The sequence below is a fragment of the Stegostoma tigrinum genome, chromosome 34, assembly GCF_030684315.1.
Source record: "Stegostoma tigrinum isolate sSteTig4 chromosome 34, sSteTig4.hap1, whole genome shotgun sequence".
NCBI lineage: Eukaryota > Metazoa > Chordata > Chondrichthyes > Orectolobiformes > Stegostomatidae > Stegostoma > Stegostoma tigrinum.
In genome coordinates this window covers 14,480,775-14,506,908 of record NC_081387.1, presented here as the reverse complement: position 1 = coordinate 14,506,908, position 26,134 = coordinate 14,480,775, and the positions used below count along the sequence as shown (strand labels likewise).

Genomic DNA, 26,134 nt, shown 5'->3' with positions numbered 1-26,134 from the left:
AATTTGTTTGTCTATTATTGGAGAGACAGCCTGCATCTCTATAGTGCCCTTCATGATCTCAGGCACTGTGAACCTTCACAAACTATGAATTTTAATCTTTTTTCAAGTGTAGCTATGGTTTTAATATTAACTTGCCTTTACCTTTATGGAGTAAAACAGCAGCCAACCGGGGCACAGGAAAATGCCACAAATAGCATATATGTCACAATGATTAATGGTTACACATTAGCAGTAACACCAGGAGATTGTGTCATCAGTTGTTCAAAAAGATGCATTGCATTTTAAAGTCCATCTGAGACGGGTAACAGTGTCCTGTTTTAATGCCTTGTCTCATGTGAAAACCAGCATCTCAGTACTGCAAGTGCAAGTGGTCAGACTTGATCATTCGCTGGGCCTTAAACGTACGCCCAGATTTGGCTGAGTTACTCACTGAGCCAGTGTTGACACCTTCTAGCCACAGCCTGCTAAAGAAAACTTTGAGTTCTTTCACATAATTCATGTCGTTGCCTCCCTTTACACATTATCTACCTTCTGCCCACTTGGAGTTGCCAGCTGACAGGAAAATGGCATTGAGGACACAACCAGAATAACCATGATCCTGCTGAATGGAGGAGTCAGCTCAGAGGACCTTAGCCTGTTCTCAGATTGCTTTAATTCTCCACCAATTCAGAACCAACCTCTAGCACATTGCTTCCGGCAATCCAAATGAAATCTATTGCAGCATTTAAAAAGTATTTTCATAACATTTTTTTTCTCAATACGTTATTTGTTATAAAAATATTACAGACTAGGAAAAATAAAAGCTTGACTGACAGTCAAGCAGTAGCCAGGATGAAGTACTGTCAGATCACTTTTCCAATCAGCAATGGGAAAGAGGAACTACATAAAGGTGTTGTGGCAGGAGACCTAGAGTGGGGAGAGCGGGATATGGGTTGAGTGGTTGGATTGGATATGGAACAGTCATTTAACAACAACACTAGGGATGCACTTAACTGGATCTGGCAACCCAAGCCCGGCTGCGGCATCTGATAACAGAATCAGAATCATAAAACTGTTATAATGTAGGAGGGAGCCATTCAGCCTATTAACTCTACCCCAACTTTCAAAATGAACGGTCCACTTAGTGCCATTCTCCTGCCTTCTCCCCATAACTCTGCACATTTTGCCTGTTCAAAATAACCACTTAGGCCCTTTATGAATGTCACAGCTGAGCCTGCCTCCACAGATATTCTCAGGCGGTGCATTATAGATTTTCCTAACGTCACTTTTGCTTCTTTCGCCAAGTATTTTAAATGTGTCCTCTCGTCCTAATCCTTTCATGATTGGGAAGGTTTTTCACCTCTTTACTCTGCACTGACTTCTCGTGATTTTGAATACTTCAATCGGACGCCTCATCTCCAGGGAAAACAATTTTCCCAATTGAACTTCATAAGTGAAATTCCTCAGCACTGGACCCATTCTCATAAATGCCCTCCGCACTCTCTACACTACCTTCACTTCCTTCCTAAAGCATGAGACTCAGATCTAGACTCCAATTTAAGACAAACTAGGCCGTATAATTTCAATGACTTCACAGCCGTATAAATAAAGACACGGAGACTGAATGCTTATTAACTGCTCTCTCAATCTGTCCTGCCACTTTTAGCCAGTTTTTACCAAACAAGTATCTATCTGATGAAGGGTCTAGGCCCGAAACGTCAGCTTTTGTGCTCCTGAGATGCTGCTTGGCCTGCTGTGTTCATCCAGCCTCACATTTTATTATCCAAGTATCTATCTTGTCATTTCTTACTTGCTCTTGCCTGAAACTCTACTGAAGGGCTGTAACAGAGGCAGAATTACTTACCCGCTTCGCTTGTCTAGCCTTTCCTGCCCCCATACACTGTAGCCGTAAAGTGAACGCTGTCTTGTTGGAAATCGGGCATCATGTTTTTGTGATAATAATGTGAGCATTCCCCTCCCCCACCCCGGTGCACCAGCACATCTTTCAATCCACTCATTCATTGTTCCAGCGTGTTTTTGCATCGTGGCCAATGAACTTGTTTTACAGAGGAATCTGATCGCATCATACAGCCAAAGTGGGATTATGGCTGGAGCAAAAGCAAAAGTTGCCGAGAAAGCTCAGCAGATCTGGCAGCATCTGTGAAAGGAAAAAAAAGAGTTAACGTTTCGAGTCCTGTGACCCTTCCTCAGAACATTTTATATTCGGTTATGGCTGGGTAGCTGGTTCGCGAGGCAGAGGTGACATCAACAGTATGGGTTCAATCCCCACACTGGTTGAGGTTACCACTAAAGGTCTATCTTAAATCCTTGCCTGAGGCGTAGTGACCCTCAGGCTAAACTCACATTCAGCTGTTTTTCTCTGATGAGAGAGAGATTGTGAGCACGCATTAATAAGGTTGCACAACATAGAGATAGCTACTGCTTCAGCTAACACCCTCTCCCAACAGTGATCAGCTATTTGTAAACCAGTACAACCCTGATATCAAATTCCAGCATGGCTTAAAGGGACACTCACCACTTAAAGGGACACTCACCACTTAAAGGAGTACCCACCATATTTTGATCATTGCTGCTATCCTGAAAGGAAGAATTCTGAAACAGATCAGGAGCTGTTCCGGAACACATTGTTAGGACTTCACAAAAGATTGCAGCCTTTGGGCGTGGGAAGTTTGCTATTGTGAAGTGTCTTGGTCTGAATGAGCAATGTGTAGAGGACATGAAACAAACAGAGAAATCAGGAGGTTGACTACAGGTCCTCCTCCTCTGAGCCTGAGTGGATGCAAATGGCCTATTCACTTATTCAGAGATGTCAGTGATTTGGGGTGGGGTAGAATGTGGAGGGAGGGGTGGCCAGGTTTAAAGAGGTAACGGTTTAGAGGGGAGATGAGGAAAGTTTCATTCAGAGGGCAGTCAGGGTCTGGAAGGATGAAGACAGAAACCCTCAACTCAGTCAACAGGCATCTGTTTCTGTACCTCAAGCACTGTGGTTCAAATGCTAGAAAGTGGGTTTAACTTGTGTGGTTGAGTTTTATGGCCAATGTGTGCACTGCGGCGATAAAGTTTTTAACAGTGTAGGAAGAGGCCGTTCGGCCCAATATGTCCATGCCAGTCATCAGTCTGGATCTACTCGCGACCCATTTTCCAGTATTTGGCTTGTGGCTTTGTATGCTTTGGTGCTTCATCTGTTCATCTCAATATTTCTTCAAAACTGAGATGATTCCTGCCTTTACCATTCTTTCAGGCAGTGAATTCCAGACACCAACCATGATCTGGGTAAAGAAACAAAATCATCATTAAATTCCTTCTCAACCTCTTGGCTCTTTACCTTAAAACTCTGGCTATTGATCCCCCTATCCAGAGGAAATTTGTCTTCCTATCTATGCCCCTCATAAGCTTAATCAGGCTCCCTCTCAGTGGTAGCACAGTGGCTTAGTGGTTAGCACTATTGCTTCACAGCACCAGGGACCTGGGTTCAATTCCAGCCTCGGATGACTGTCTGTGTGGAGTTTGCACATTCTCTCTGTGTCTGTGTGGGTTTTCTCCGGGTGCTCTGGTTTCCTCTCACAGTCCAAAGATTGCACGTTAGGCGGGTCGGCCATGCTAAATTGTCCCATAGTTTTCGGGGATGTGCAGGCTGGCTGGATTAGCCATGGGAAATGAAGGGTTACAGAGGTAGGGTGGGTCTGGGTGGGATGCTGTCTGGAGGATCAGTGCAGACTCGATGGGCCGAGTGTTGGGAATCTGTGATCCCCAGCCTTTGCGCTGCAAAAGACCAGGTGCGAGAAGCTGCCTGTAGATTCCAGACCCAAGCTGAAAGTTGCTCCCTGCCTTCCGGAGCACTCCCCAGAGTGATAGTCCTTGCAAGAGAGAATTGTATTGGAACCAACACTGGATTGTTACATCTGCAAGTCCCTGGTTCAGGCCTGTCCACATTACGCGTCGATCGTCGTTTAGACCAGCAGCAACCAAAAAAAATACAAATTGCACGCAAATCCGTACTTGCTCAAACCGGCATATCTTATCAGTGTAATGCCCGTTTAGCACCTATGATTCACACGCCCTCCGGAGAGCATTACAAAACGATTTGATTTTAAATTAAAACATACCATAATACAAAACGAAGGAGGTCATATTTTAGGATTGAGGTGCTTCCGAATTTTTCAAAGTGCCATTCGCTGTTATGTCGAGGGAAAATGACAACCAAATTCGCACAACAATAAGATCCCTCAGGAAAGACAGGGCATGATAGTGACTGGGCACATGCAGCACAGTGGCAGTGTCCCTGCCTCTGACCCGGGTTACCAAAGATGTGTGACAATACCCATCGAAGCCGCAAAAGAAGACAAAGCGAGGCTGCGGGAAATCCGAAACAGAAACTGCTGGAGAAACTCGGCAGGTCTGGCAGCACCCCTGTGCAGGGTTGAACTTAATCGCCAGTCCCGAAGAAGGGCCGTGGGACTCGAAACGGGAACTGTTTTGTTTTCTCTCTAGAAATGCTGCCAGGCCTGCTGAGTTCCTCCAGCAGCATCTGTTGCTCACTCCGAAACAGGTAGCTTAGGAAAACGTCAGAAAGCCATTCGACTCAGTGGTAGTGTGCCTACTAAGCGACCCGAGTTCAGTAACAACAAAAAGAGAGAAATTAGGAAAATGTAGATTTATAATTATGGCATTACAATAGCGCGTTTTTATATGACAGCACATGCCACCCCGAATAATGCTACTTGTGATAAACTTCATGATAGAAACTGAATCGTAATTTATTTTTTAAGTGATGTTTACTTAATTTGGCTACAGGTCTGCAATTAATGGGAAAATACAGAACATGGCTTTCCAGTCAAAATATTCTTCTAACCAAAAAGTAGAGAAGGAAATATTTGTTTAATAAAATAGTAAATTATGAGGTTCGATCACTTTGGGGTTAATATTCTTTCCTTCTAGCTTTTTATTGCTGGAATAGTTTGCATTGGCGGAAGGACATTGAAAGCATTTTCACTTCGTCTCGACAACTAGTCTACCCTGAGTCTTAATTCATAGAATCCCTACAGTGTGGGAACAGGCCCTTCGGCCCACTAAGTCCACACCGCCCCACAGACCATCCCAGCCAGACCCATCCCCCTATAACGCACCTAATCTACACATCCCTTAACACTACGGGCAATTTAGCACGGCCAATCCACCCTAACGTACACATCTTTGGACTGTGGGAGGAAACCAGAACACCCAGGGGAAACCCACGCAGACACGGGGAGAACGTGTAAACTGCATACAGCCACCCGAGGGTGGGAAAGAACCCGGGTCCCCGGCGCTGTGGTGCAGCAGTGCTAAACACTGAGCCACCGTGCCGCCCCTAATACGATCTTCAGATCTGCACTTGCAACTAAATATTTGGACAAGTGTGAATGACGGTCAGACGGGGAGCCAAATGTGCGTCTGCATTTGTTTGCCGGGGCGGGGGCGAGGGGCGCTGAAAGGGTCGACTTTCTCCAGGAGTTTTTGGTTCCTGTGTCAGATCTCCAGCAGCTTCAATTTTGTTTTCTTCTGCTGTTTCGAGAGGTATTGTCACACATCTCGGGTAAACGCGCTGCGCTTTGATCCCAGTGTGGAGGTGCTTTCAGAGATTACATCCCAACTCTCTGAGGCACTGCTTAGCGTCGGGGCCTGCCATTCAGTAACACAATGAAAAGGTATCACTCTGGTTAGTTTGCTCTCTCGCCATAGATGCTGCCCGGCCCACTGTGATCTCCAGAAGTTTTTTTCTAACGTTTTCAATGACGAGCATCTGACTTCCGCATTCAGCACCTCACCATCTCTGAATGATCTGGAATCAGACCTTGCAAGCATAAGATGACAATTCTCCCTCTCGGCCTGCCTTTCCACTGATCTTCTGAGGCAGTGCCTTAGGACTAAGTTTTGCAACTCATGCCTCGCACTTATAAGCTCATTATTTTGTTTTGTAAACACTAGGGAGATTAAATAAACCACAAACGAGGTTCTCAAGCCAACTGTCAGTTTATGTTAGTTTAGAGCCGCAATTCGTGCAGACCCAAAATTTATTCACCCGCCTTCCCCACTGTTTTACTATTGGCCCCTGCAATCCCAGCACCATCTTCTGTTACATCTCTCCCAGTCCATTTCCCTAGCACATTTCTTTTCTCTGTTATGTGACACAGACCCACCAGGAGCATCATACAACATAAAAGGCTGAAAATCTCAGCAGGCCTGGTGCGTGTGTGAAGAGAAACCGGAGTAAGCCTGTGGGGTCGGTTGGGATAGGTGGCCGTTTGTGAAAAGCACGATAAAGACGCAGTTTTTGTGCAGCCTGAAGAGGGTTTTGTACAACTCCAGCACAACTTCCTTGATCTATATCTCACGTAATGAGAGAAAGTCACAGCTCTGACTGTCTGCTATCCTTCCCCTATCCACGACTGCCCAGACGTGTGTCGCTTCTCTGCAGCGCCGATCCACAACCGCTGACCACAGCACCGCCCCCCCACCCTCTTACTCCACCGCTCCAAAAATACCTGAGCTGCGTTTGGAGCGAGCTTTTGGCACCTGACCAGCTGCATTCTGTGTGAGACGTAACAGGTGAAACAGGCTGGACCAGCTTACTGCATTGTGGGTGTACGGAGGCGAAACCACATGCTTTTTTTTCAAACGGCTCCGGAGCCAAGTCAACGAGTTCATCAGATCAACTTTCAACCTCATACAGGATGCACTGCAAATGTAATGATCCTGGATAACTGCTCCTGGCAGGAAGCAGAGCAGCTACCAGGCTGAATGCCACTCACTGAGAAACAACAGGAATAAATCTGTGCCTGTTAGCTGAAGGAGTCTACTCCTGTACTGGTAACTGAGATACAGCAGCAGGGCAGAGCTTCAACATTGAGAGAACAGGAGTACAGAGCTCCAGCACTGAGAGAGCAGGAGTACAGAGCTCCAACACTGAGAGAACAGGAGTACAGAGCTCCGGCACTGAGAGAGCAGGAGTACAGAGCTCCCACACCGAGAGAGCAGGAGTACAGAGCTCCAACACTGAGAGAATAGGAGTACAGAGCTCCAGCACTGAAAGAACAGAAGTACAGAGCTCCCACACTGAGAGAGCAGGAGTACAGAGCTCCGACACTGAGAGAGCAGGAGTACAGAGCTCCAACACTGAGAGAACAGAAGTACAGAGCTCCCACACTGAGAGAGCAGGAGTACAGAGTTCCAGCACTGAGAGAACAGGAGTACAGAGCTCCCACACTGAGAGAACAGGAGTACAGAGCTCCGACACTGAGGGAGCAGGAGTACAGAGTTCCAGCACTGAGAGAACAGGAGTACAGAGCTCCAACACTGAGAGAACAGGAGTACAGAGCTCCGACACTGAGAGAGCAGGAGTACAGAGCTCCAACACTGAGATACAGCAGCAGGACAACGCTTCAACACTGAAAGAACAGCAGGATGGAGCTCCAACAGTGAGTTACTGGCAGCAAAAGCCCGAAAACTTGGCTTTTGAGAGGGAACAAGGAAGAAGCGCCTGGAAAATCCGAAGGCACCGCCAGGCAATATCCGAATGTTTCCCGTCAGCTCTCGGCAACAGACAGCGAAGGGAATCTGAAAGCAACGGCCGGAGATGGAGAATCATGCCTCATCCGAAAGTTCAGAGCCGCAAGCAGGTGAGAGGGACTTCCGGGCAGCGTGTGCACTGAGGGGTGGGACACTTCCCCAAACGAGATCTAAGGACTGTTAGGCCCGGGCAAACGGAGTGTAAGGGGTTAAGGGCCGGCTTGCGGATAATTACTCTACAAAACGTGTGAGTCCAGCCAGCACTTTGGAAAGTCACCAGAAGTAAATCATTTCTCTCCGTGGCCGTTGAGAGACTCTCAGACAGTATCGAAGCAAATAGGGAGCCGGCCTACAAAGGATCTCTTTGCTCGCAGGCGCTTCATTCCACTCCGCGTGTGAATGTGTAAAGGATTTTTTTTAAGTTTACGGGGTGGGACTGAGTTAAAACTCCCCATTTCCAGGCGGTAGAGTAATACATTTTATTTTAAGGTCAGTAGATTTACATTTTAGATTTGTCATTACTCAGAAGCACAGGCAGGTGGATTTATTTCAACAAAATATACGGCACAGTCAGGTCCGACAATGACAGGGCGAGATCTACATTTTAAAACCAAAAAGGACTGCAGATGCTGTAAATCAGGAGCAAACACAAAGTTGCTGGAAAAGCTCAGCAGGTCTGGCAGCATCTACGGAGGAGAAAACACAGTTAACGTTTCGGGTCCGGTGACCCTTCCTCAGAACTGTTCTCCTTCACAGATGCTGCCATTTCCTGCCAAAGGGACTGTTCATCCACATTTCCTCCTTGGAGGAGAGCAGTAGCGACGACCGCGTCCCTTGCTTTCCCCGTGGAGTCTTTGCGAAAAGAGATTGGCGCCTTATCGCTGATGCGCTTTCTCCCCAGCCCCTGCCCCGTGGCGACCCGAGCAGCTTCCCGAGGCCAGCGCTGGAATTACACCGCCTCAGGACATCCCCGATCTTTTGCAGTCTCCAATGTTATCGTTGACGTTTTGCAAAGGGCGTAAGGTGGGGGGGGGGGCGGGGGAAGCCGGGTTATTTTGAGAGAGTCGCTTGGAATGGCGACATCCCACAACCGGTGCGAGAGGAGCAATGTCCCAGCTTCCTCCTGCAGACCAAAGGTGTGCGGGACAGGGTGGGTTGGCCATGCTAAATAGCCCATAGTGTCCAGGGATGTGCAGGTTGGGTGGGTTAGCCATGGATGGGAAACGCAGGGCTGCAGAGAGATATTGTGAGCCTAGTCTAAGAAAAAGGAAACGTTTGTCAACGCTCAGAGGCTGGGAACACACGAAGCAAAAGTAGAATGCAAGGAAAATCGAAGGGAACTTAAGCAAGGAGTCAGGTCCTGAAAAGTCATTGACCAATAGGATTAAGGAAAATCCAACACTTTTTATACATAAATGAACAGGAAGAGGGTAGCCAGGAGGAGGGTTGGCTCACTCAAGGACAGGGAAGGGAATTTATGTGTGGAGCAAGAGGAAATGGGTGAGGTGTTAAATGAGGACTTTGTGTCAGTATTTACCACAGAGAAGGATTTGGTGGATGGTGAGTCTGGGGAAGGGTGTGTGGATAGTTTGGGTCATGTTGAGACCAAAAGGGCGGAGGTATTGGGGGTCTTGAGGTACATTGAGGTAGACAAGACCCCAGGGCCTGATGGGATATACCCCAGAATACTGAGAGAGGCAAGGGAGGAAATTGTTGGGGCCTTGAGAGAAATCTTTGTATTCTCACTGGCTACAGGGAAGATCCCAGAGGATTGGAGAATAGCCAGTGTTGTTCCTTTGTTTAAGAAGGGTGGCAGGGAGAATTCAGCCAATTACAGGACAGTGAGCCTTACGTCAGTGGTAAGGAAATTATTGGAGAATATTTTTCAAGACAGGATTTACTCCCACTTGGAAATAAGTGAGTGTATTATAGAGGCAACATGGTTTTGTAATGGGGAGGTCAATTCATAAATTGAGTTTATTGAGGAAGTGATGAAGATGATTGATGAGGGTAGGGCAGTTGATTTTTGTCAACATGGATTTCAGTAAGGCCTTTGACAAGGTCTGTCATTTCAGACTGATACGGAAGGCAAAGTGGCATGGGGTCAGAGGTGAGCTTGCAAGATGGATTTTAAAAATGGCTCGGTCATGGAAGACAGGGTAGCAATGGAAGGGTGCATTTCTGAATGGAAGGCTGTGACTAGTAGCATTCCACAGGGATCAGTATTGGGACTTTTGCTGTTTGTAATATATATGAAGGATTTGGAGGAAAATGTAACTGGTTTGATTAGTAAGTCTGTGATTGACACAAAGATTGGTGGAATGGAAGATAGTGATAAGGACCGTCAGAGGATACAGCAGGATACAGATCGGCTGGTGACTTGGGCAGAGTGATGGCAGATGGAGTTTAATCCATAAAAATGTGAGGCAATGTATTTTGGAAGGTCTAATCCAGGTGGAAAATATACAATAAATAGCAGAACCCGTAAGCGTACTGATGGGCAGAGGTATCTGTGTGTCCAGGTACACAGGTCACTGAAAGTGGAAATGCAGGTGGAAAAGGAACTCAATAGGCATATGGCATGCTTGCCTTCATCAGCCGGGGCACTGAGTTTAAAATTGGCAGGTAATGCTGCAGCTTTATAGAACCTTACTTAGGCCGCATTTGGAATATTGTGTTCAATTCTGATCACCACATTGCCAGAAGAATGTGTTGGCTTTGGAGACAGTACAGGAAAGATTTACCAGGATGTTGCCTGGTATGGAGGGCATTAGCTACGAGGAGAGGTTGGAGAAACTTGCGTTGTTCTCACTGGAACGACAGAGATTGAGGGGGGACCTGATAGAGGCCTACAAGATAATGAAGGGCATGGATACAGTCAGTTTTTTCCCATGGTGGAAGAGCCAGTACCTAGGGGGCATGGGTTTAAGGTGCAAGGGGCAAGGTTTAATGTTGATATGCGAGGCACAGTTTTTTATACAGAGGGTGATGGGTGCCTGGAACCTGCTGTTGGGGAGCTAGTGGAAGCAGATACTATTGTGACTTCTAAAGGGCATCTTGACAAACACATGAACAGGATGAGAAGAGAAGGATATGGTCCCCGGAAGGATAGGGAGTTTTAGGTGTGACTGGCAGCATGTCGGTGCAGGCTTGGGGTGCTGAAGGGCCTGTTCCTGTGCTGTAATTTTCTTTGTTCATTGTTCTACAGGGATGAGGGCAGGAGGGATGATGCCGGGAGGATCGGTGTGGACTCGACGGGCTGAATGGCCAGCTTTCATGCTGTTGGGGGATTTTTCTATGATTCAACGAATTAATTCCTTTCCCTATCAGAGGGGTTGGGCTGATACAAGTGTATTAGTTTATGTGGCCAATAGAAAGGGTGAATAAAACAACAGCTTTTCTGAAGGAAGGTCCAGGCCTGAAACGTCAGCTTTTGTGCCCCTGAGATGCTGCTTGGCCTGCTGTGTTCATCCAGCTCCACACTTTGTTATCTCAGATTCTCCAGCATCTGCAGTTCCCATTATCTCTAGAAGATCAACTGTTTCCCTTAGTTGAAGGGTCAATCATGAGGAAGGCATAACCTTAATGTGAAAGGATGGAGGTTTAGAGGGGATTTGACCCAGAGGTGTTGGGAATCTGGAATGCACTGCCTAGGAGAGTAGTTGGGGTGGGAAACCCTTTTACAAAGTATTCGGATGAGCACTTAAAGTGTCCTAACATTCGAGGCTGTGGCCCTACTGCAGGAAAGTGGGACTATATAGGTAGTAGTTTACTTTAGGTGGTACAGACTTGCTGGCCTCAAGGCCCTCTTCTGTGCTGTATGATTCTAGGTGAAGAGGTGGTTTGACAGGTGATGTTGAAAACATTTATGAGTTTAAATGGAGTGAATAAGGAGTAAGCAAAGCATTGGAGGATGTGTAATTAGAGAACACAAGTTTCTGAGATGACTGGAAAGGCTTTTGTGGCACAACGGTGGTACTCCTACCTCTAGATAACCCAGGTTCAAGTCCTTCCTGCATCAGAGGTGCATAATAACATCCTTCGACTGATTAATTTGGAAAATATCAAGAAGGTGATCAGCTTTGGGATTCTTGTGGCACTACTGTAGTTATCTTGATCTCTGGATTAGGTCTGGTTCCAAGTCCTATTTGCACTGGAGGTGTGTCATGCCATGTTGGTAAAAATAATGAGAGGTGTAGTGACGGTGCCTCAGAGGTGTGATCAAAAATAAGGCTCGCATTAGGGAGGAAAATACTACTCTGTAATACACTGTCTGAAAATCGATTTCATCTTCGAGCTAATTTTCTAAGGGGATTTGGGAGAAGAAAAGTAATGGTTAAAGTGTGGAAGGAAGTGGATTAACTTGAAGAACCGCTGGGCTGAATGGTCTCTCTGCTATTATTTCATTTTCTTCTGATGCAAGACAAGTGTCACATAGAAAGTTCTCCTGCCTGCCCTCAGCTTGGATTTCATTTGAGCTCCGGACTTCAGGTGCTTTTACTCAGACTCCGCATTCTCCCCCTGATCCCACAATGTCCAGCTTCATCACCCCCACCCACCACCCCTAATCTGTGCCCCCTTCGGTCCACTTCCTTCCAACCTCTCCTGGTCCCTCTACTCACTAACTCTTAAGAATGATCTATGAGGGGTTCCTCCTAGTGGCTCAGCTCGGAATTCAATCACCACAACTTTTGTTATAAGTTGTTTCCTTCCAGGTTTTATAGTATACGCTCTTCCTCATTCTTACAGCCTCATTAACCCAACTGATCAGACAACTCATTCCTCTTGCTCCTGCGTGTCCCATCGTATCCATTTGTTTTTCAACTGATCAAACAAAGAAACGTCAAACATATCTTTTGTCCTATACCCCATGCTTTTGCTCCTGCGCTGTTGGCAGCCGTGTTCCGGAGTCTCCAGCCGGACAACCCTGTTTACATTCAGCCTCCACGCTCTTTGAAAGGAGAAGGGCCCTGACCGCATCCAGTCATTTCTGCTGGAGGGTACGCTTATATCTGGGCACTGAGTGAGAACCAAAGCAGGCGCGAGTGACACTATATCACTGTTGAAAAACCAGAGAATCCTGAGAAAAAGCCCGAGGACAAAATTAACAGTCACTTAGGCAAATCGAAGTTAATCAGGTAATGCCAGCGTGGAGCTTTCAGGACCAAATCGTGTTTAACAACTTCTTTGGTGAGGATGAAGGGACAGATAGTTGACGAAGCTAAGGTTGATGTGGGAATGAACTTCAAAAATATGTCTCGTAAAGATCCACATGACAGGCTTAACAGCAAGGCTGGATTCATTCAAATAAAAGCATTAATGACAGTTTAAAGTTGGTTTTGCGCCTGGATAAAGCTAGGCAGTGCAGTTCCCCACGGATTGTTTCTGGGGCCACTGCATGACACACACATATATAGATATATCAATCAGAGAGATGCAGGCGCAATTTCAAATGCTGTATATAAAAGAGGCCCTGCAATTTGTGAAAATGCTCAGGCAGGTGGAATGGGCAGACACATGGCAATTGAAATTTATGGAAGTGGGAAGTGATCAGTCGTAGTAGGAAGTTCAAGAGGAAGTAACTCTGTTGGGGAGGCAATCATGTGTATTTCATTGGACAAGGAAGCTTGGAATGCAGCTAATACACCAGGGACCTGGATTTAAATCCCACCATGCCAAAATAGTGAAATTAAAAGTCTAATGATTACTGTGATAAAATCATCAATAACTCATCTGGATCACTAATTTCTCTAATTACGTTGGCCTGGCCGACATGTGACTCCAGACCCACGGTAGTGTGGCTTTTAGATGACCTCTGAAATGGCTGAGCAAGCCATTCTGTTGTACTAAATTATGAAAAAAGAACTCATAAAAGGACTGAAACTGACTGGGCATTGACCTATGCTCTGGGAACAGTGTCTCATGGCATCTGATCAACCATGGCCTGAGAAGCCACATATTGCTCCCATTGCCTTGACTGATGAACCTGTAACTCTTCCATGTTGAACATCACTTGGAGAAAGCACTGAGGGTGACAGAAGCAAAGAATGTACAATGGCTGTGGGAATTCAATATCCACCACCAAAAGTAGCTCAGCAGCACCACTGCTGACCAAGCTAGTGATGTCGTAAAGGATCTATCCGCTGGACTAGACTGGTCGCCAATGGTGAGGGAGCCATTAAGAAGGAAAAAACCTACTTGACCTCACCCTCACACATCTGCCTGGCACAGTTGTATTGTCCATTGGCAGTAGCAGTACAAGTAACTGCATTGTCTTTGTGGAGACAAAATCCTGACTTCATATTAAGGATCATTATGTGGCACCATCACTGTGTGAAATGAGCTAGACTTTGTTCAGATCCTCCGACTCAAAACTGGACATCCATGAGGCACTGTGAGCCATCAGCAGCAGCAAACTGAACCCACGCACAAGCTGTAACCTCATAGCCTGACATATCTCTCACTCTACCATTGCTGCCAAGTAGGGGGATAAACCCTGGTCCATTGAAGAGGGAGGGCATGCCAGGCACATAACCAGGCTTGGGCACTGACAACATCCTGGCAATAGTGCTGCAAATTTGAGTTCCCAAGCTTGCCAAACCCCTGGCCAGCCTGTGCCAGTACAGCCATAACACAGTAGCTCAGTGGTTAGCACTGCAGCCTCACAGCGCTAGGGACCCGGGTTCAATTCCAGCCTCAGGCAACTGCCTGTGTGGAGTTTGCACATTCTCCCCGTGTCTGCGTGGGTTTCCTCCAGGTGCTCCGGTGTCCTCCCACAGTCCAAAGATGTGCAGGCTAGGTGGATCGGCCATGCTAAATTGCCTGTAGTGTTCAGGGGCATGTGGCTTATAGGGGGATGCATCTGGGTGGGATGCTCCAAAGGGCGATGTGGACTTGTTGGCCGATGGGCCTGTTTCCACACTGTAGGGAATCTAATGTAATCTACCTGAAATGTGAAGAAATTGCCTAGTGTGTTATTGGCTGGGCCAGCAATTATTGCCCATTCCTAGCTGTCTTTGAGGAAGTGATGCTGAGCTGCCTTCTTGAACCACTGCAGTTCATTTGGTGAGGTACATCCACACTGCCATTAGAGGTGGGGCTGGTGGTGTGGGAGTTCCAGGACTTTGACCCAGCAAAGGACTGGCAATATATTTCCAAGTCAGGATGGCAAGTGGCTTGGGGGGGAACAAGCAGGTGGTGGTGTTCCCATGTATCTGCTGTAAGAGTTGTTAATGTTGGCAGGGCTCGAAACTTTGCAGTTTCCAGTGCTTCCAGCCATTTCTTCGTATCATGTGAGTGAGTTGAAATGCTGAAGATGGGCATCTGTGACACAGAGGACTTCTGGAAGAGGCTGAGCTGGATCAATGACTTAGCACTTCTAGCTGAAGATTGTTATGAATGCTTATCTTCTCTACTGCTGTGCTGTGCTCCCCATTATTTAGAATGTGCATGTTTGTACAGCCTCCTCCTTGAGTGAGATTCTTATCTGTCCACCACCTATTATGACTAGATGTGGCGGGCTGCTGACCTTAAGTTTGATCTGTTCATTGTGGAACCACTTAGGTTCATTTATCACTTGTTTTATGCTGTTTGGTATGAAAGCTGTCCTGTTTTGTAGCTTCAACCAAGAAGCATGTCTGACATGCCCTCTTGCACTCTTCATTGAGCCAAGATTGATCCCATGGCTTGATGGTAGAGTGGGGGCTATTAGGTTCAGCGTGCAGTGCATGATGCTGCAAATCACATTGAGACTCCAATTCAACTGCTGCTAATTTCCCACAGCACCTCACAGACGCCTAGTCTTGAGTTGTTAGATCCGTTTGAAGACATTCAGCATGGTGATAGTATCACATAAGACAATCTCATCTTGAAGACAGGACATCATCACCACAAGGACTGTGTGGTGGTCACTCTTATTAATACTGCCCTAGATAGGTGTATTAACAGCAGGTAGATTGGAGAGGATGAGGTCAAGAATGATTTTTTTCCCTCTTATTGGTTCCCTCAACACCTGCCGCGGACCCAGTCTTACAACTATGTCCTTTAGGATCCGACCAGCTCAATCCATAGAGCTGCTACCAAGCCACCCTTGGCAATGGACGCTGAAGTCCCTCACCCAGAGCACATGAACAACCTTGCCACACTCAGTACTTCCTCCAAGAATTATTCAACACGGAGGAGTATTGACTCATCAGCTGACGGAGGATAGTCTATGATAATGAGCAGGAGGTTTCCTTGCACATGTTTGTCCTGATGCCATGAAATTTCATGGCAGTCAACATTGAGGATTCACACGGGAACTCTCTCCTGACTGCATGCACTGTGCTACTAACTCTGCTGCGTCTTAAAGGTAATATCTCAATTCAAAAAAAAGGGAGGCTGGGAACAGAAAACTATAGGCAATTTAGCATAATATGTCAGTGGGAAATCTGTAGAATCCATTATTAAGGATACAGTGACTAGATATTACAAAAAGCATAATGCTAGCAGACAGAATAAATGTGGTTTTGTAAAAGGGAAATTACGTTTGACTGATTTATAACAAGCAAAATAGATAAATGGAAACCTATGAATTTGGTATGTTTAGATTACCCAAACACAATTGACAAGGTGCCACATCAAAGGTTACTTTACAAAATAAGAGCTCATGATACAGAGTTCACACATAGCTGTCCTCTGTCAGCTGTTTCACTCTGACAGTACAGTCATCTGTTAGCTGTTTCACACTGACAGTACATAGAACATAGAACATTACAGCACAGTACAGGCCCTTTGGCCCTCGATGTTGTGCAGACCTACCATACCAATCTGAAGCCCATCTAACCTACACTATTCCATGTACGTCCATATGCTTGTCCAATGACGACTTAAATGTACCTAAAGTTGGCAAATCTACTACCGTGCAGGCAAAGCGTTCCATTCCCTTACTACTCTTTGAGTAAAAAAACTACCTCTGACATCCGTCCTATATCTTTCACCCCTCAATTTAAAGCTATGCCCCCTTGTGCTCGCCATCACCATCCTAGGAAAAAGGCTCTCCCCATCCACCCTATCTAACACTCTGATTATTTTATATGTTTCAATTAAGTCACCTCTCAACCTTCTTCTCTCTAACGAAAACAGCCTCAAGTCCATCAGCCTTTCCTCGTAAGACCTTCCCTCCATACCAGGCAACATCCTAGTAAATCTCCTCTGCAGTCCTCTGTCAGCTGTTTCACACTGACAGTACTGTCCTCTGCCTGCTGTTGCACACTGATGGTAATCTTTTACAATCTGTATCACACTGACAGTACTGTAACACATCAGGTGCATGATACTAATACTTTCTCCTGTATCAATCATCAGTCGCTGACAGTACACACTTATTCCAGTGGTATCAAACAGACAGGGCTGCACTGCATCGGGTTTATCACATCACAGTATTGTATCACATTGGCAGAATTGTGGTCTAATACCTGTACTAAATCATGGTGTGAATGGGGCATCATTCCCTTTCATAAGAATATGTTACTTTAAAAAAGGACACATGTACCACACATGTGCAAGCTCACATAGGCTCAGTATGTCCTAAGTTTATTGCTTATTGTATACATTGTTGCATGGTTGGTACCTGAAAGCATGTTAAGTAATGCAGACATTGCTCAGACTGTAGCTCACGTTGGACTGTATACACCAAGATGTAAAGGTCATTATTCTTTAATCAGGAATTTTTGTCATTAATCTATCCCTTTAAGGTCACAATCTTCACCCTGTAAGTAAAGGGGAGGTGATGGCTTCATGATATGATTGCTGGACTGTTACTCCAAAAGCCCACGAAATATTCTGGGGACCTGGGCTCAAATCCCAGCAAGACAGATGGTGGAATCTGAATTTTTTTTAAAATCTGAAATGAAGAATTTAATGATGACCATGAATCCATTGATGATTATTGGACAAATGGTCCCTTTATGAAAGGAAACTGCTAGCATTACCTGATCTGGCCTATGTGTGACTTCAGATGCAGAGCTCTCTGAGCAATTAGGGATGGGCAATAAATGCTGGCCTTGCCAGTGACACGCTCATCCCATAATTATTTTTTAAAAATTAAACACATCATTGGTCAATCCATTTCCAAAATGTTGTGGTTGAGAGAAATGCCCGCAAATTTCTAGCATGAGTAAAACAGTATGAAATGAAATGCTTCCCCCTGCTTTACTCCCTGTGTTACTGACCACTCAGAAATTTACAAAAAACCTCAAGGTTTCTTTCCCAATGAATACATGAAAGTAGACAGAGGCAGTGACGGTACAATCTGTAAATTACTACACTTCAAGACCTACGTGAAGTCTATTTTCAAACTGCCTATCCGACTGATTGCTACCATAATGCAATTCAAACCCCGATACCAGCTGGGTCAGTGACAATGGGTTGACTTAAATCGCGGTGCTAGCACAGAGAGTGATTGAGATCCACCCTGATATCAGCACAGTCAGTTTGGGATCCCTTTGGCAGAGAAAATGACAGTGGGACAAAACACACCCATGGACAGTGACAGCGAAGGGGCTACTCCTCAAACTTTGGTTGAACTATGGGCAGGAAAGCTGATGTTTCGGGTCTAGACCCTTCTTCACAAGGGTCTAGACCCGAAACGTCAGCTTTCCTGCTCCTCTGATGCTGCTTGGCCTCCTGTGTTCATCCAGATCTGAACCCTGTTGTCTCAGATTCTCAAGTATCTGCAGTTCCTGCTGTATCTGATCTATGGGCACCTGGAGCAGGGAAGGGGAGGACAACTTGAAGGGCCTCCTTTTGAGTCTGCTCCTTGGCCTGGCCATCAACAGCTCCAGACAGTGGGCCATAGGATGAGGCTCAACTTTCCTGGCTGTCTGTCCCAAGTCCTAAACAATGTTATTTTTGGAGTAGTAAGTTTCTGTTTTGTTGTATGAGTTTCCATTCAACTGTTGATTTGCCTTTTATTTCACTACAGTGCCCCAGAAGAGGCTGTTTCATTATTATTTCCAACTTCCTGTTTTCATGAGAGTAGATAGTGATGGTAGGGTGATATAGACTCTGATATAAACATGGAGAGTGGGGTGATATAGATCCTGATACCATTAGATTTAACGACTGTCCAGTGATGTTTGTCACTTTGAGATTGTCCATGGTTTCAAGGGGCACTCATATCTTTTGCAACGTTAGCTCCTGACTGTGCGTAAGTATCTGATTCTTCAGGAAAAGTCCAGTAAATCAGGCTATTTCCATTGCATTCCTTTCCTGGATTGTTGGTGGAGCTGGGTGCCATTGAGTGACAGGTTTATATGCAGTGGGTCTGCAACAGCAACTTGCGGTTACATAGCACCTTTAAACAGGTTAAAGTATCTTGAGTGCACTGCGAGTTCAACATTCAGCATAGCACTCAGAATCTGAAAATGGGTACATTACAGACTGGCACAACAAAATTTGGTCATTTCATGCCAAACACTAATTTAATTGATTCTCCACACCCTTCTAAAGAAAGCTGAGGCTAACTCTTTTGTGGTTGGCCATTAAATGCCTGACATACCAGCCATTTGCACAAATGATGACTTACCAGAAAGTCCCATTTTATCTGGGAATCTTGTCCAAACACTTCCACCCAATGTTGTTTGGAATACCTTCAGGTCATACTTCATTTGCACGCACAAAACGTTTAAAACTTTTTTTTAAAATCAATGTTCTCCATTGTTTCCTTTCTTTTTACATTTAACAGCCACTGCAACACCAAGAATCAAAGATTCCCTCAGCACAGAAACATGAATGTAAATGCAAAAACTTCCATGTAATAGTAAGCATGTAGTTAGGGTCCTATTGGAGACAAAGACAGTAACGCATATTTAGAAGTACAGAGTAAGGCTACAATATACAATGAGCAACTGCATCAGTGTTCACTAAGGAAGAGAATGTTAACAACATATCATTGGAAGTGGAAATGGTAGATTAATAATGGAATCAAAATTGATCAGCAGGATGTACTGGAAAGGCTGCCTATATTTGGAGTGGATAAGTCACATGGTCAGGGTGGCTGTATGCCAAGTCATTAAAGGAAGTGGGGAATGGAGTGCAGAAAGTCTTGCTGTAATCTTCCAAAACAGGAGGAGATACCAGAGGATTAGGGAACAGTATAGTGGTGTTGTTATTCATACAGAAATCATAGTAACCGCAGTCAGCCAGTTTAACATCAGTGGTGAGTGAGATGTTAGAAACAAGAGCCAGGTAGAATATCAATAGGCACTTGGTCAGGATTGAGTTAACTGCAGAGATCCAGTGTGAATTTGTAAAATATTGTTATTATGGGTATGGAGGAACTGTCTTATGAGGACAGGTTGAATAGCTTGAGCCTGTGGAATAATGAGAAGTGACCTTATTAAAACAAATAAGATTCTTAGGATCTTGACAGAGTAGATGTGCAGACATTGTTTCCCCTTGTGGGGGTATCCAGGATCAGAGGGCATAATTTCGGAATAATGGGTCACACATTTAAGACAGAGATAAGGACAAATTTCTTCACTCAGGAGTTGGTAAACATGTGGAAATATGTACAGCACGGGGCTATTGAGTCTGGGTCATTGAATATATTCAAGGCCAAGATAGGCAGAGTTTCTAATCACTGAGGGAATCTAGGGTGAGAGAGACAAGGCAGGAAATTAGAGCGAAGGTTTACCGGATCAGCCATGATCTGATTGAATAGTGGGGCATACTTGAAAGGGTGAATGTCCTCTCCACACCTACGCTGTCAAGACCCTAAGAATCTTACTTGTTTCATGCATGAAGGGCTGAATGTCCTCATTCAATGCTGTAACAATTCCATGATTGAATGATGTCGCCTGACGCCATACTTTCTTTTTATATAATGTCCCTGGGAAGCAGATCAGATTGTATCACATTAACTGCAATCTAAGTTGTTGTCACTGAAATTTAGTCAGACCATGAAGGGCCATACCCATTCATTGATTGTATGATGAATATTGAACACAAGTCTTGAGCACGAGGTGCAGGGCTGGTGTCAGGAAGAGCATGTTTTATACAGCCAGTGGCAATGATCTGCAACTTGTTACCCACAAGGGTGTTGGACGCAGAGACAACTTCTAAAGGAAGTGGGGCTAGAGGTAAAGAAATTTACTGGGGTAGAGTGGGGGATTGAGACTGGCTGGATTGCTGTAGCCAGAGAAGGCATGGGCCAAATGACTTGCTGTGCTACAATGTCTCAACAAGAAGGAGACCATTCAGCCCACCATACCTGTGCCAGGTGTTGGAAAGAACTAGCAAATGTCTACACTGTTTCAGACCCTTTCCCACGAGTCCAGAAATGCTCTCCCCTTCAAATACCCAATTCCATTTTGAAAGTTACTGTAGACTCTTCTTCCAACCCATTTTCCAGGCAGTGTTTTCCAGATCTTAACAGCTCATGGAAAATGATAATGGCCCTCCTCTCTCCTTTGCTGATTACTCCAGATAGTGACACTGCCCTCAAGTGGAAATGGTCTCTTTCTTCTCAGTCTATCAAAAAGAACCTTCACCATTTTGAGGTAACAAGCTGACATTTCCTGCACCTCTGATACTGCTTGGCCTGCTGTCTTCATCCAGCTCTACACCTTGTTATTTCAGACTCCAGCATCGGCAGCTCCTACTATCCCTTCACCACTTTGAACTGCCCTGGCAAATTTCCTCTCAACCATCTCTGCTCTGAGGCCGGTTGCAGCTGCCCACATTCCCTTCACTCAAAACAGCATCATTCCCAGTGACTGTCTCCTGCAACCTCTCTCTAGTGCCACAAGACCTTGCCAGGACCCAGGCTGGCAAAGATACAAGCTGAGGCCATATTCTTAAAACTGGAATGAGACCATGGAAAGGAGGGTTGAGAAGCACTTCTTCACACATAGGATGGTGCAAATCTGGAATGGTGTTCTGTGAAGCTGGTGAGGAGACAGTGAAAAGGGCACAGAAGACAGTGACTGCGACAAAGATCAATAAACCTATAACTGAGAATGACAGCATTGTATTGAGGTGTGAACACAGGTCAGGGAGTTAAAATGTGATCAACTGTGACCTAGCTGACCAGAAGGAAGAGGCTTGATAGCCTTCGCACTTGTTTTTTCACACTGCTTTGTGGGTTGTGCACATTGCTGAACAGGCTAACATTTGAAGCTCTTCCCATTCCTCCTGGAACTGAGTGGCTTGCTGGCTCCCTTGGAAAGGGCGGTTCACAGATCAAAAACATTGCCATCAGCCTGGAGTCACACATAGGCCCCACCATCAGGATATCCAGCTCACAAGGATATCATTAGAATCACAGAATCCCCACAGTATGGAAACAGGCCATTCGGTCCAACAAGTCCAGACTGGCCCACCAAAGAGCATCCCACCCAGACCCATTCCCCCCACCCTATTCCTGCAACCCTGCATTTCCTGTCGCTAATATAACTAATCTACACCTTCCTAAACACTTTGGGGCAATTACCTTGCACTTCTCTGGACTGTTGCCAAGGGGAGTGGGGGGTGGAATCTGGAGAACCCAGCAGACACGGGGAGAACGTGTAAACTCCATACAGACAGTCGCCCAACATTGGAACCTGGGTCCCTGGTGCTGTGATCACTGAGCCACCGTGCTGCCCACATGAGTGAGTTGGGTTTTTAATGACAATACTTTTCAATTCTGGGTTTCATTTCTTAAACTTAGATTGCGCTCGGTGAAGCCCCCACACCTATGCAGTATTGTGGATTATCACAATTCCACCCAGATTTTGCCAATGTTGGTATGCTAGATGTCCTTTTTCCACCCCACCAACTAACCTGCTCAAAGATGTTTGACACACACACTGGGAGCAGATGAACCCGAGTCCCCTGGGATGGAGGTAGGGACACTACCGCAGCACCACAAAACCCCATTGCTAGTCATAAACAGCCTGCTTTGGGATGTTATGAGACACCTCTGGCGCATGTGGAACCTGAAGCCAGGTCTCCAGGCCCAGAGTTGGGACACTACTGCTGCACTGTAAGGCTCCAATGTTGGTCTTGCTCAGAGGTGTTATGAGACACATCTGGAGCATGTGGCACTGGAAGCTGAAACTCCTTGTCCATAGCTGGCGACACTACCGAAGACACACCCCTGTAGCAGGTGGGACTGCAAGCCTGGACTCCTAGCCCAGAGGTGGGATAACTCTCAGAGATACAAACCCCTCTAGCAAGTTGGACTTGAACGAGAGACTCTTACCCCAGAGGTGGGGACACTATCAGAGACTCACATCCCTGCAGCATGTGGGGCTGGAAGCCCGGGCTCCTTGCCAAGAGGTGGTGACACTACCAGACACACACAACCCTGGCAGCATGCGGAACGGGAAGACTAGCCTCTGAGCCCAGTGGTGGAAAGACTACCAAAGACACACCCCCGCACGATGTGGGACTCCAAGCCTGGAGTCCTAGCCCAGAGGTGGGGACACTCTCTCTCTCTCTCTCTCTCTCTCTCACACACGACCACACACACACATCCCGGGGCAGCATGTGGGACTGGAAGCCCCGACCCCTAGCCTAGAGGTGTGGACGCTACCATCCCCCCAACACACACACACACACACACACACACACACACTCCCCGAGGCAGCATGTGGGACTGGAAGCCCGACCCCTCGCCCAGAGGTGTGGACGCTACCATCCCCCTAGCACACATACACACACACACACCCCGGTGCAACATGTGGGACTGGAAGCCCGACCCCTCGCCCAGAGGCGTGGACACTACCCCACCAACACAGACACACACACACACACACACACACCCCGGTGCAGCATGTGGGACTGGAAGCCCGACCCCTCGCCCAGAGGTGTGGACATTACCCCCACAGTACACGCACACACACACACACATCCGGGGGCAACATGTGGGGGTGACCTGACCGGCAGTGTGTTTTTCCCACCCTCTCCCCGCTGTTTGTGCCCGCAGATAACCCGGGCGAGGCGGCGGAGGAGGACGAGGACCGGCCGTGCTCGGGGGCGTGCGAGCTGGAGTGCGACATCTGCTTCAGCGGCTTCGACAACGTCTTCAAGCTGCCCAAGCTGCTGGCGTGCGGCCACACGTTCTGCCTGGAGTGCCTGGCGCGGATCAACGTGAGCTCGGAGACGGTGAGCGCGGTCAGCTGCCCGGTGTGCCGGCGCCTCACGCCGCTGCCCCCGGGCAAGGGGCTGCCGGCCTTGGACAACAACCGCGAGGTGCTGCGCCGGCTGCCGTCCGGGATGCGCGGCGTGCCGTCCATCCGCTTCAGCCGCGACAAGGGCCGGCTGTACACCACCGGCGCCGAGCCCGGCTCCTTCCTCAAGCCGGTGCAGCTCAGCAGCGTCAGCCTGAGCCTGGACGTCGGCCAGCCCGCCCGCCGCAGCTCCGAGCCCCGGCCCCGGCACCTCGACTGGCTGCCCTTCCGCTCCGGCGGCTGCTACTACGTGGCCATCGGCTTCGTGCTCGTCTTCACCGCGGCCCTGGTGCTGTCCGGGATCTTCCTCTTCGTCGTCATGCCCACCCGCGCCGCCGCGGGCGCAGGGGGGGGCTCCGACGGCAGGAACGTGACCAACCAAAGCCCCTAGGGTGACGATCCTTTCTCTCCCCCTCCCCTCTCCCTCCTCCCCCCCTCCCCTCTCCCTCCTCCCCCCCTCCCCTCTCCCTCCTCCCCCCCTCCCCTCTCCCTCCTCCCCCCCTCCCCTCCCATCCTCCCCTCCCCTCCTTCCTTCCCCTCCTTCCTTCCCCCTCCCCCTCCTTCCTTCCCCTCCCTCCCACCCTCCTTCCTTCCCCTCCCTCCCTCCCTCCTTCCTTCCCCTCCCTCCCTCCCTCCTTCCTTCCCCTCCCTCCCTCCCTCCTTCCTTCCCCTCCCTCCCTCCCTCCTTCCTTCCCCTCCCTCCCTCCCTCCCTCCTTCCTTCCCCTCCCTCCCTCCCTCCCTCCTTCCCCTCCCTCCCTCCCTCCCTCCTTCCCCTCCCTCCCTCCCTCCCTCCTTCCCCTCCCTCCCTCCCTCCTTCCTTCCCCTCCCTCCCTCCTTCCTTCCCCTCCCTCCCTCCTTCCTTCCCCTCCCTCCCTCCTTCCTTCCCCTCCCTCCCTCCCTCCTTCCCCTCCGTCCCTCCCTCCCTCCTTCCCCTCCGTCCCTCCCTCCCTCCTTCCCCTCCGTCCCTCCCTCCCTCCTTCCCCTCCCTCCCTCCTTCCCCTCCGTCCCTCCCTCCTTCCTTCCCCTCCTTCCCCCCCTCCTTCCTTCCCCTCCTTCCCCCCCTCCTTCCTTCCCCTCCCTCCTTCCCCTCCCTCCTTCCCCTCCCTCCCTCCCCTCCTTCCTTCCCTCCCTCCCCTCCTTCCTTCCCTCCCTCCCCTCCTTCCTTCCCTCCCTCCCTCTCCTCCTTCCTCCCCTCCCCTCCTTCCTTCCCTCCCTCCCCTCCTTCCTTCCCTCCCTCCCTCCCCTCCTTCCTTCCCTCTTCCCTCCCCTCCTTCCTTCCCTCCCCTCCTTCCTTCCCTTCCCTTCCCTCCCTCCTTCCTTCCCTCCCTCCCTCCTTCCTTCCCTCCCTCCCTCCTTCCTTCCCTCCCTCCCTCCTTCCTTCCCTCCCTCCCTCCCTCCCCTCCTTCCTTCCCTCCCCCCTCCCCTCCTTCCTTCCCTCCCCCTCCCCTCCTTCCTTCCCTCCCCCTTCCCTCCCCTCCTTCCTTCCCTCCCCTCCTTCCTTCCCTCCTTCCTTCCCTCCCTCACTCCTTCCCTCCCTCACTCCTTCCCTCCCTCCCTCCCTCCCTCCCTCCTTCCCTCCCTCCCTCCTTCCTTCCCTCCCTCCCTCCTTCCTTCCCTCCTTCCTTCCCTGCCTCCTTCCCTCCCTCCCTCCTTCCTTCCCTCCCCTCCTTCCTTCCCTTCCCTCCCTCCTTCCTTCCCTTCCCTCCCTCCTTCCTTCCCTCCCTCCCTCCTTCCTTCCCTCCCTCCCTCCTTCCCTCCCCTCCTTCCTTCCCTCCCTCCCTCCCTCCCCTCTTTCCTTCCCTCCCTCCCTCCCCTCTTTCCTTCCCTCCCTCCCTCCCCTCTTTCCTTCCCTCCCTCCCTCCCCTCTTTCCTTCCCTCCCTCCCTCCCTCCTTCCTTCCCTCCCTCCCTCCCTCCTTCCTTCCCTCCCTCCCTCCTTCCTTCCCTCCCTCCCTCCTTCCTTCCCTCCTTCCTTCCCTGCCTCCTTCCTTCCCTCCCTCCCTCCCCCCTTCCCTCCCTCCCTCCTTCCTTCCCTCCCCCTCTCTCTCTCCCTCCCTCCTTCCTTCCCTCCCTCCCTTCCCTCCTTCCCTCCCTCCCTTCCCTCCTTCCTTCCTTCCTTCCCTCCCTTCCCTCCTTCCTTCCTTCCTTCCCTCCCTCCTTCCTTCCTCACTTCTTTCCCAACCCAAGTATAAACACACACACACAATAAACTTTTTAAGTCACGGAATCCCGTACCAGGGCAGAAAGGGTGAGCCCATCGGGGTCTGCAACGATCCTCCGCTCTATCCCCTTAACCCTTACCCCCCACCTCTAATATTGCCTATGGCTAGCCGACCCAAGTCTGGGCTATTTGGCATGGCCAGCCAACCCACCCTCCCCTGCACATCTTTGGAT

At 48.3% G+C, this 26,134-nt stretch overlaps 1 protein-coding gene across 1 annotated transcript; it reads left to right on the top strand.

Annotated features, from left to right (window-relative positions):
• Nucleotides 1–6,678: 6,678 nt before the first annotated feature.
• LOC125446673 (RING finger protein 225-like) lies at nucleotides 6,679–24,132 on the top strand. Its single transcript, XM_048520423.2, has 2 exons — nucleotides 6,679–7,655; nucleotides 23,498–24,132. Exons 1-2 carry the CDS (start codon nucleotides 7,613–7,615, stop codon nucleotides 24,130–24,132), a joined length of 678 nt encoding a protein of 225 aa, XP_048376380.1. The 5' UTR covers nucleotides 6,679–7,612.
• Nucleotides 24,133–26,134: the final 2,002 nt, after the last annotated feature.

Bases quoted from the DNA above. Each gene is read 5' to 3' on its own strand.
- LOC125446673 (XM_048520423.2), top strand. From the start codon at position 7,613: ATGGAGAATCATGCCTCATCCGAAAGTTCAGAGCCGCAAGCAG. The intron at 7,656-23,497 runs GTGAGAGGGACT...TTGTGCCCGCAG, and splicing joins AAGTTCAGAGCCGCAAGCAG to ATAACCCGGGCGAGGCGGCG.